The sequence below is a fragment of the Conger conger genome, chromosome 19 (assembly GCF_963514075.1).
Source record: "Conger conger chromosome 19, fConCon1.1, whole genome shotgun sequence".
Taxonomy (NCBI): domain Eukaryota; kingdom Metazoa; phylum Chordata; class Actinopteri; order Anguilliformes; family Congridae; genus Conger; species Conger conger.
The window spans coordinates 5,392,989-5,405,089 of NC_083778.1; the positions used below are offsets into that span (position 1 = coordinate 5,392,989).

Below are 12,101 nucleotides of genomic sequence, written 5' to 3' on the forward strand. Positions count from 1 at the left end.
TGTAGATATGAGTGTGTGAGTGAATGGTGCGTGTGCCCTGCGATGGACTGGTGACCTGTCCAGGGTGTATTCCTGCCTTTCGCCCAATGTATGTGTAACATGGTTAGCTCAGCTAGTTCGCTAGTAAGCACGGATGGTGCAGTGAAAGCGAAGGCTGGTAGCAGGTTACCGTGACAACACTCCCCGATGACGTACCCCTCAAATTCAAAAGAACGTTGTTGCCCTTGGCTAGTGGCGAGTTCGTCTTTAGCTGACTGGTAACGCGTTCGTTCAACAAATAATTTGGTACAAGTGAGAGGCCGGGGTTCAAATCCCACCTCGGACTCAGGCCATTTCTTCACCTGTTACATATGCTGGGATAGGCTCCAGCCCCCCTGCGACCCTGTTCAGGATAAGCGGATTAGGATAATGAATGAATGAATGAATGATGAATGTTGTTCTCTATAATATGTCGTGCTGTGTGATAATAAAGCTGCCTGCCACAACACCTGACAGAACACGTACACTCACTCCTGCACTTTCTCCACCACTGATCCTACTGACTTGCACACCTCACGTCTTTTTGTATTTGTTCATTTTCTTAAGGTTATCATTGAAACCTAGAACTAAGTTCTCTTAATCGTGTGTCTTCTCCCTCTTTTGTCCTTCCCTTGGCTTGGGCTTGTGACACAAATCGAATCTAATCGGGTGGGGCCTTTAGCGTTGTGGCTAAGGTAAATGACTGGGAAGATCGGTGGTTCTAATCCTGGTGTAGCCACAATAAGATCCGCACAGCCGTTGGGCCCTTGAGCGAGGCCCTTAACCCTGCATTGCTCCAGGGGAGGATTGTCTCCTGCTTAGTCTAATCAACTGTACGTCGCTCTGGATAAGAGCGTCTGCCAAATGGCAATAATGTAATGTAATGTAATGTAACGTAATCAGGTTGTTGATCCATTGTTTGGAATGCCGTCGGCGTTCCCGAGGCGGGCGGGAGCGCGGGGGGTTGATCCCGGTCCCTTCCCGTCCCCTCCAGGTTTATCCCGCGCCACGCGGACGAGCTGGAACTGGACGTGGACGACCCCCTGTTCGTGGAGGAGGAGGAAGATGACTACTGGTACAGGGGCTACAACATGCGCACAGGAGAGAGGGGCATCTTCCCCGCGTACTACGCCCAGGAGGTCGTAGGTCAGGCCAGGGAGACGATCGGTAAGAACTCGGGGAAGTGCAAGATGGACATCGGCCGCTCTCAACCCAGTCCTGAGCCGATAGCGTGACTCCAACCTTAATACCAATCGGTCGTTTATGGTTATTTATTTTGCTAGCGCTCTGTTAGCACAGCTGATGTTCTGTGCCAATGCGCTGTGTATATCATCTTATTTCCTTCGGCTGTAATTTCTTACTTAAGGCCTGCAAAAAGGCAATGTTCACCAATGACAGGAATTCAGTACAAATGGAAAGGGTACAGGATGAGGATGAAAGGGTGAGGATGACTGTGGCATTGTAGGGATGAAGAGGAACACCGCCTGGATGGAGAGCTTCAGTGTTCAGTTTCTCGGCTCCGTGGAAGTGCCCTATCACCAAGGCAACGGGATCCTTTGTGCCGCTATGCAGAAGGTATAGACCCGCCCACCTGCCATATTTACACACATCAATCCACCGTGTTTACACACACACACACCAATCTACCATATTTACACATATCAATCTAATATGTTTACACATATCAATCCACCACGTTTATACACACACACACACACACCAATCTACCATATTTACACACATCAATCTAATATGTTTACACATATCAATCCACCATGTTTATACACACACACATACACACACACAAATCTACCATATTTACACACATCAATCTAATGTTTACACACACACACACACACACCAATCGACCATGTTTACACACACATCAATCTGACATATTTTCAGACACAAATCCACCATGTTTACACACACCAATCCACCATGTCTACACACACACAAATACACACACACACACACACCAATCTACCATATTTACACTAATCCACCATTTTTATACACACGCGCACACACACACACATCGACCTCCCATATGTACACACATTAATCCACCATGTTTACACTCACACATACACACACACACACACACACACACACCAATCTACCATATTTACACACATCAATCCAATATGTTTACACATATCAATCCACCATGTTTATACACACACACATACACACACACACACATCTACCATATTTACACACATCAATTTGATATGTTCACACACATTAATCCACCATATTTACACACTTCAATCGACCATGTTTACACACACACATCAATCTGACATATTTTCAGACACAAATCCACCATGTTTACACACACCAATCCACCATGTCTACACACACACAAATACACACACACACACACACCAATCTACCATATTTACACTAATCCACCATTTTTATACAGACGCGCACACACACACACATCGACCTCCCATATTTACACACATTAATCCACCATGTTTACACTCACTCACACACACACACACACACACACACACCAATCTACCATATATACGCACATCAATCCATGTTTCCGTCCATATCTACACGCACAGACGTGTTGCATGTTCACACACTCAGCAGTCGCGCGCGTGTGCCCGTAGATCGCGGTGTCGCGGAAGCTGACGGTGCACCTGCGTCCGGCGGCGCTGTGCGAGCTGGAGGTGCGTCCGAGCGGCGTGAAGCTGGTCATGAGCCTGGAGGACCAGTTCAGCACCGCCGACGAGGTGAGAGGGAGAGGTGTGTGTGTGTGTGTGTGTGTGTGAGAGTGTGTGTGGGTGTGTGTGAGTGTGAGTGTGAGAGTGTGGGTGTGTGTGTGTGACTGAGTGTGTGTGTGTGTGTGTGTGTGTGTGAGAGTGTGTGTGTGTGTGTGTGACTGAGTGTGTGTGTGTGTGTGTGTGTGAGTGTGTGTGTGTGTGTGTGTGTGTGTGGGTGTGTGTGTGACTGAGTGTGTGTGTGTGTGTGTGTGTGAGTGTGGGTGTGCATCACCATGGAGGGGAGAGGAGGGTGTGTGAATGTGTATGTGTGTGTGTGTGTGCGTGTGTGTGTGAGAGTGAGTGTGAGAATGTGTGTGTGCGTGTGTGACTGTGTGTGAGAGTGAGTGTGAGAATGTGTGTGTGCCTGTGTGACTGAGTGTGTGTGTGAGTGTCTGAGTGAGTGTGAGAATGTGTGTGTGTGCGCGTGTGTGTGACTAAGTGTATGTGTGAGTGTCTGAGTGAGTGTGAGAATGTGTGTGTGTGCGCGTGTGTGACTAAGTGTGTGTGTGAGTGTCTGAGTGAGTGTGAGAATGTGTGTGTGTGCGCATGTATGACTAAGTGTGTGTGTGAGTGTCTGAGTGAGTGTGAGAATGTGTGTGTGCGTGTGTGACTGAGTATGAGTGTGTGAGAGTGAGAGGTAGATCTCGTTTTTAGGTAAGTTAAGCGTTAGGTTCAGTTTAGTGGTAGGAAAGTGGCAAGTATTGTTTGGTGGAATGGCCTGTTCTTGTTATGTTATGTTACGTTATGTCAGGTTATGTTATGTTGCGTCAGGTTATGTTGTGTGTTGTGTTTCGTTTGATTATCTCATTGGGAGTTGTGCAAAACTCCCCTTGTGTTGGTTATAAATGAAGCCCCCTAGCTGTTCGCACCCTGTCCTCTTTCAAAGCTGTGCTTTGATCAATTTCATTTTTAGCTCGTAACACACAGCATGCTGGGTACCAAGTAGCCAAAGCCGCCGGTCGTTTGACGTCAGGGGTCAGAAAGTCAAAGTCCTGCCGTGTGTTTCTTCCACCCATGAACACAGCCAGCTGATTGCACTCATTAGTTCTCCCTCCTGGCTGAAGAGTTGTGCTAATCGGCAAACTCAGGGGACTGGAACTAAACACTGGGGAGGACTTTTACTTTCTGAACCTGGAATATTGTGTCACTGCTTGTGTAATAACGTTCCCTAGGATGCTATTTTCCCTCGTTTCACTTGGCTACGTTAGCTGTTTATTGTTTCTATGCGTCTCATTCTATTGCATTGTGCTGTATAAAAACAGTTTTAGATATAATCTGTTGTCAGATTAATCAAATAGGCTCTAGTAAAATCTTTGTTGTACTGGTAGCACTTGAAATTGTACTTCCCTCTAGGCTCTTTCAGCACACTTATCCCTGGTTATGGGTATGCACTTTGCACTTTGTTGTACGTCGTGCTGGATAAGAGCGTCTGCCAAATGGCAATAATGTAATCTGAATGTAATGTCTTGACTGTTCCGTTTATGACTGCTTTTTTGTTGCGATCCAATTGGCTCTGAAGAGCAGGGGGTGGAGCGCTCTCTGCTGATGCTTCCTGTTTGTGCTCAGTTTGACAGGTGCAGTCACTTCTTCCAGATGAAGAACATCTCCTTCTGCGGATGCCACCCCAAGAACAGCTGGTGAGAGTGAGCTCCACGACAGCCATTTTGTTTTTCCCTGCCGCTGTTATCAGGCCCGTCCTAAGATGGCCGACCCGTTCACTTGTACATTTTTGCATTTTATCTTGAAGCTTTGTATTTGTTTGACTAACATTCCCTTAATATCTGTAGGAATTTGATCCCTTGTGAAGTAAAACTTCAGGTTCAGGTTAATAACAATTTATTAATACAGCAAAAATAGTCTTAATTACACTATGAAGAATACCGGGTAAAAGTGAGGCAGGGCAGTTACAAAATCATGTTATATGAGAATGAGCTTTTATGCCCCAAAACCTCCTGAAGTAAAATGCAGGTACCTGTCCCTGATTGGGTGACAGGCAGACGAATACACATTATTTTGTATGCATGTGATGTCGGGAAGGAAACCAAATGGGCATTGTTTCGTGTGTGTGATTGACCACAATGGTCATTGTCAGCAAAGCAAACAGTAAACTGTCTTTCACACTTAGCTTCCCCCCTGTGCTTCTTAACCCCCCCTTGATAATTCAGGGTGAGCTTTGTTCCTTGATCATACAGTGTGGTTGAGGTGTTAGGTGACCATCTGTTAAGTACGGCACTGAGGACCCAAAAGCATACCAAGGGATGATCCAAAAGCGTTGTTTATTCAGTCCAAGGTTCAGAGTCAAGAGATCAACAGACAATGTCCAAATCGAAAAGCAAAAGAATAGTCGAAAAAACGATCAAAAGGATAAAATCCAGGGAGTCAGAAAAACAAAGGTACAAAAGAGCTGAGGCAAAAATCAGAGTCGAGAAGGAGAAGCAAATAATCAAAAACCAAAGAAACATATGGGCAACCAAAACAAAAGGGCAAGGCAAACTCGGAAATCAAAACAAAGGGGTGTGGTAAGAATCTCAATAAACAGGCCTACTTAAATCTCGGCACTGAATATGATCAGCATTCTTACAATGAGTACTGCAGAGGTTTAAATACATGAGGGAAGGTGACAATCTAGGCGGGGTTCAGGAAAAAGGTGGGCTAAACAAATAGACAACGGGGGAAACATAATATAATGATACAATAACAGGGGGAGACGAAAACGCGAACTGGATGCACGTAACACATATGTAAAACATACGGCTCCGGATTAGGGAGTAGACATTTGCATAGAGTGAAGACAAAGTGATAGTCAGAGACAGGTGCGAACACTTTGCTGAAACTAAGCGAGTATTCAGGGATAGCATATGAAGGCGGAGTTATAGAACAGCGCGGAAAACTAGGGGATAATGTTGTTTAGTTACGTGATTAAATCTAAACTACCCAATTAAAGTGACTGTTAGTTTGTTAGACAGTAAGTGTATTAATCGGATTAGTACTGTACAATATCTAAATTAGTAGTAGTTAGGAAGAATAGTGCTTTACAACATTTAACTATTGAGAGAAGCCAGAAGTAAGGAATGCGAGGCTTGTATATGCGATAGTGAAGCACGCAGACAGGGGAGGGACTTGGGCTCAGACACATTCAGACACAGACATCACAGGGGATCACGAATGCAATAACTGTCATGGGCAACAATAACCGGATATGAATGATAATGAATTAAGAACCAATAAATAACAAGAATAAACTACACTAAACACAAAAACAGACAGAACAAACTCAGAACATGACACCATCCAAGAACACTGAAGCAGGAAATGTATTCTTCCCTACATCGCAAATATGATTGGATCTGTCATCTGGACAGTTGGCAGATGAGTTAAATTGAGTTAAACGGAAATGGGAGTTTAGTGCAGCCTGTAACGTAGCGGTTAAGGTACATGACCGGGACCCTGAAGGTCGGTCCCCGGTGTAGCCATGATAAGATCCACACCGCTGTTGGGCTCTTGAGCAAGGCCCTTAACCCCACTTTGCTCCAGGGGGGATTGTCCCCTGCGGAGTCAAACCAACTAAGTCCCTTTGGATAAAAATGTCAGCTAAATAACAAATTATTATTATTATTATTATTATTATTATTATTATTATATCGTGCATTCAGGATGTTTGCCTTCCTGTGACTTCCTGTTTTAGTTTTTTTGAGAACGTATAACAACGGCCCTCGGTACAGCTGATCCGTTTCCCGTTTCCTGTTCAGATGACGTAGTACTTTTACTCCAATTCGTTTTTTGCGATTCTCCTCCCGCAGCTACTTCGGGTTCATCACCAAGCACCCGACGCTGAACCGGTTCGCCTGCCACGTCTTCGTATCCCAGGATTCCATGCGGCGCGTGGCGGAGTGCGTGGGGTATGTCCTATCCGTGCCCCTCCTGAGCCTAGCTGCGGTTAATCACGCCTTCAAGCGCGTCGAACCGAAATCGTCCGTGCCGATCTTTTCACCTTCAGCAAGGGGAGATTCAGTTCATGGCCTTCAGTGGGGAAGAGCGGTCCTCACTTTAATATTAATACCGGGGCAGTACGTCCCCACTAACTGACTCAATGACGTGAAAAATGTGTGGATGTGAGGACAGGCCCTTTAATTGTGGTCAACCAATCCAGAAAAGATGGAGTTGCAATTTAACCCCTTTAGCCCAGGGGGTTTGATAAAAGCATAGGTATATATTTTATTTTCCAATAAAATATGTACCTATGTTTGGAGGAATCGTATTTTATTTCTCCAATTACGAAGGGTTCGGTGAATGCACTGATGAAGCTTGCAGGGTTCAGTACCTCCAATAAGGTTAAGAACCACTGCTTTAAGGTGTCAGAGGTCAGAAATATGTGACTTTTTTTTTTTTTACATTACAAAAACCTACTCTCCAGAGGGTTAAAGGTTATCACACGGACAAATGTGCAATTATTTTACCGTTTCTTATTTTTCTGGGAGAGATGGACCAGCGTATGTTGCTATGCGCTGCTAGAGTGATACATATTACGTAGTATGCGCTGAAGATAAAGAATGCAAGCCTTCTTGTGTCAGTGTAAATGTAGTGGCCGGTCTGTAGCGTAGTGGTTAAGGTAAATGACTGGGACACACAAGGTCAGTGGTTCAATCCCCGGTGTAGCCACAATAAGATCTGCACAGTCATTGGGCCCTTATCCCTGCATTGCTCCAGGGGAGGATTGACTCCTGCTTAGTCTAATCAACTGTACGTCGCTCTGGATAAGAACGTCTCCTAAATACCAATAATGTAATGTAAATGAATACTCTGTAGAGCCTCATCACCCCTCCTCAGCCTTCTCCCTCTCCTCTCCCTTTTTCCACACTCTCCCCCTCTTCCCCTCCCTCCCACACCTCCTCTCCTCCCTCTCTCCCCCGCTACCCCCTCCTCTCTGTAACGTCCTCCGTTTCGCGCTTCTTTCAGACGGGCTTTCCAAGAGTACTATCAGGAGCACCTGGACTACGCCTGCCCCACGGAGGACATCTACCTGGAGTAGGGGGGGGGCCGTTTCCTGGTGCGAGCGCGTACGTTCTTCCCGCACTCCCCCCCCCCCCTCCCCCGCCGGGGAAGTGGAGCGGCTGTCCTCTCCTGTACCATACCTTCTTTCTGAGCCGAGTCTCTCTCTCCGTCCGGGACCTCTCCACCGTTCCCCCCCCTCTCCTCGGAGGGACTCGCCTGTTCCTTCGACTTCTTTTCTACAACGCGGAGAGAGGCGTGACTGTGGGTGACAGCAGCTGGTTTTTTTTTGGGTTTGGTTTTTTTTTTGGTTTTTTTTGAGGAATTCGATTCTCTTCGTTTTAAAACGTGGAAGAGAGTTTCGCCGACGTATGTTTGACGCCCGTGCATGGCTATAAGGGTAACGCGCAAGCACACGCACACGCTCGCACGCACACACGTCGTACACACACACACACACACACACACACACACGGGGAACATAATAGAAAAAAACAAAGATGTGCTGATTCATAAGGACTGGGTTTGGAATAGGCTTTGTATATTTAATGGATTTACTGGAGTGTGTACAGATGAATTTGCCAAGAAAAATGCGCGTGTTATTTCTACCAAAATCAACATCCGGATGAAGTGGAATACCTGTCCAACTGTCTCAATCCTAATGACTGGAGGACCCCGGGAATCCTGGTAATAGGGCGGGGATCCTGGGAATGTTGCAGGATCCTGGGAATGGGGTGCTCTCCAGTCATCCAAATGTAAACGCTGTGCATGTACAAGCAGAGCAAAACAGAGACAGCTCACACGGTAACAAAAGTACCATCCAAAGTGCTTATGGCAAAGCACTGGGTACAATGGATGATGGCTGTCAGTCTACCTGCGCTTCATGCAAGAGAAAGAAGCAGCGCGGGTCCAGCAGTCAAACAGGTGAATACACACCTGTAACAGTCGCTATCGGTGATAAAACAGCTAGCACTTGTCGATCCGGAGTTGGGCTATAGCAGCGCGATAATATCTCTGAAGAGCTCTCTGGACAGTACTGTTGAAGTAGGACACGGCCTTGGAACTGGGGGGTGTCTGTATTGACACCCCCTCTGGACGTAAAGTCTTGGCGCTCTCCTGTTATTAAAAAACATGTTTGTTTTTTTTAATGGCATAACCATTACTCAGACTTGTGTTTTACAGAATCTCATTTCCGGAAAATTCCGCCAAATGCTCCCGGTTGAACTCTTGTTCAGTCAGTAGCCACAATACCTGCACAGTTGCGTGTCATAAGAACACGCGAAGAAGAGTGAAATCATGTCGAGAACTGTGTGATTAACCTCCCTTCCATTTCTTATGACATCACTTCCTCCAGGCCATTGAAGCTCTTTTTGTGTTTTGGCCCAGGTGTGTTGTGGGACGTCCCTGTCGTTCTTCTGCTGTTTTTGTACAGAGAGGTGTGCATTTTTAGGAGACACGACTTCATCTTTGTCAGTACGTGGCTTCAGTGTAGATTCTGTACTGCATGTTATAGTGTGGGGGGAAGGAATTACGAAGAGACTTATTAATTATTCTGTCCGTAGTGAGGCCACTCCTCTGTTTACTTCCCCAAAGAAATACTCCATGCTCTTTTAATAGAGCAATATCAATATCTGTAGCTGTGTTAGCCGCCTGGGAGAAAAGATCGGTCGTCTCTTTGAAAAGCCCCGAGTTGTGATTGAGGCTAAATGAAGAGAGAGGGAGAGCGTGAGAGAGAGAGAGAGAGAGAGAGAGAGAGAGAGAGAGAGAGAGAGAGAGAGAGAGAGAGAGTGAGAGAGAGAGAGAGAGAGAGAGAGAGAGAGAGTGAGAACTTGACCCACTGACCACACCCAGGTTGCCATGCCATTCGGAACAGTCCCCGACAGTTACTCCTGCGCCCAGCAGGGGTCAGTGTTGCGTATCCCTCAAAAACGACAAGGCGACAGAACTACAGCGACAAAGGGGGGAAAAAGGTACTTTGAAGAGAGCAATTGTTTTATCTCTCTGAGTTGCATTTTACATAACTGTGTACATATACTTCACTGAAATAAGACTCATACAGATACACATGAACAGTTTCCTATGTATAAAAAGGGCCGGTTTGACATTTGAATATATTGGAAATGGAATAGTAGTTTAGAATTTCTCTTGTTGAAATGAGAGCAGATAGATTCTCCATTTATGTAAAAACTCAAGGTCCAGATTTCAGGGACACGTCCTTAATGTGTAAACGTGAATCGTTGGTGTGCTGAAATTGTAAGAAAAAAACGAAAAAAAAACTAAAAGTTCGTTGATGTGTTGAGAGAGGGATAATTCCCTTATACGGTAACGTTCAGTCCAAAGACACGCAGGTTCGGGACGACAGATGGAAATTAGCTAATTTGCTAACTCTGGCGCATTGAAACTGAAAATGTTTATGAATGTGCACTGTCCCTGATAAATAAACATAAATAATAAGAATTGCAGGGTAGAAGAGCTCAGCGGAGGAAGTCATAGACTTTGTTTACATTACGTCACAAGAGTTTATCTTTCCAACTCTCTTTACACAGCATCACTGATGCATGTGGTAATCTCCCGGGATGTGGCAAATTAAATTAAATTGCAGTCGACGACGTGCATATACGATATTCTCTATTAATATTAATATGTGTTAATTGTAATATTCGTATGTTGTGTGTCAGGGATCAAAGAGAAGACACTGAAACATAAGCGAAGAGTCGGAAGAACATTGTGGAAACGAAGAATACAACCCAATGCCATGTATTTGCGATTTTAGTTTTATAGTGTGCAGTACTGTGAAGTGACAGCGTTCTCTTTTCAGGAACACTTATGGCCAGTCATAATACAGGAAACAAACTGCATTCTATCGAATTATTGACAGTGTTCCCACTTTTTTATTTATTTAATAAAAATATGTTTTTTTTTTTTACATGTGCTGCTGGCTATGCATATTAGCAAGTGGTTAATTGGCTCTCCCTCTATATCCCAGTGGCTAAATACATAATGGTGGATTATACAGTATATTTTATTATATCTGGACCCGAGGTTCCCACCACAGCTCTTTCAGATGGCAGAATATTTAACACAAAAAGAGCGTGTCGGAAAAAAATGCAAGAATCTGCACCACCATTGCTCAAAAGGTTTTGATGGAATTTCCATGGTAACCAGTAGTTATGCATGGAAGTTGATTTGTGAACGGAATATTAATGTTGGGGTTTGGGGGGAGGGGATTGGTAAAGTGATGGTGGCCAGAAGAAAACTATTTCTTGTTCTAAGTTAGATCATTGTAACCGAAAGTCTTCATGCTTCAGCCGGGTCGTTTATGCTCGGTATGTTATTGAAATTCAGATGTAAAAATACAACTTAACGAACAGTCATCGCGAAAATCTAATGAGAGGATGTATGTATTTATTTATTCATTTATTTATTTATTGACTTACATTTTCTGGAATTTTATTTTATGTCTCGCTTGTTTCTTGTCCATCTTTTCTCGGCGGGATTCGTGAAACTGGGGGGTGTCTGCCGCTCCAGCAGAGGTCGCTGTCGGCGTGGCGATATCGATATTACGCTGTCACCGCGGGCGCAAATGTAACACTTTGAGCTTTCGGGCGTGTCAAACGCTGCAGTAGACAGCTACAATAGAGCGGCGTAGAAACGGTCGTGTTTCAAACGGGAGGTGTACAGACTTACCTTTCATAAAGAAACGTATTGCATCTTGCCAGTATATTCTGTATAAAAAAATAAAATGTATCTCTTTGCTTTGTACTCCTGCAAACATGCACCCAGCCTCTCTTTTTGATGCAAGAGAGGTTTTCAGCAATCCCCGGTCTTGACACGGCTACTTCTAACCCCCGTCTTTTCCAGTAGGAAAACGGCCTCCTGTCAATTCTCAATAGCCCGTATTATCAATGAAGTGTAACTTTGAACACATCAGTGTGTGATCAACTATCTTATCTTTATCTTTAAAATAAGGACTTGTTAAAAAAAACAAAACAAAAACAAAAAAAAGTATTCACACTGCCTTGTCATGGATCTGGTCTTATGAATAAAATATATGCTTGATGTGAGTTGTCTTGTCTGTCTGCACTTTTTTCCAGTGATAAATCACACCCAAAATGCCTTGCATGTCACAAAATGTAAACAGTTGGTGCAAAACGTGATTTTACAATTTCCAGTTCAACTGGTTCAAAAATGTTGAAGAAAAGGTTGTTTTGTCCATCTTTTATGTTCATATCTTTGTGCAGAAGTTTGCTTCCTGTAAATGCCGGTAAACGGTCACAATTTGGACATCACTATGACGACCACAGCAATGCA

The 12,101-nt window shown here is 44.5% G+C and overlaps 1 protein-coding gene across 1 annotated transcript in view; it reads left to right on the plus strand.

Moving 5' to 3' along the window:
• Positions 1-11,854, plus strand: part of LOC133119294 (C-Jun-amino-terminal kinase-interacting protein 2-like) — a 63,493-nt gene extending 51,639 nt beyond the window's left edge. The window contains exons 8-13 of the mRNA XM_061229822.1: positions 1,013-1,185; positions 1,484-1,593; positions 2,649-2,771; positions 4,368-4,438; positions 6,602-6,700; positions 7,758-11,854. Coding sequence (XP_061085806.1) covers positions 1,013-1,185; positions 1,484-1,593; positions 2,649-2,771; positions 4,368-4,438; positions 6,602-6,700; positions 7,758-7,830 — 649 coding nt within the window. The 3' untranslated portion in view covers positions 7,831-11,854. The remainder of the gene's footprint in view (positions 1-1,012; positions 1,186-1,483; positions 1,594-2,648; positions 2,772-4,367; positions 4,439-6,601; positions 6,701-7,757) is intronic.
• The last annotated feature ends 247 nt before the right edge of the window (positions 11,855-12,101 follow it).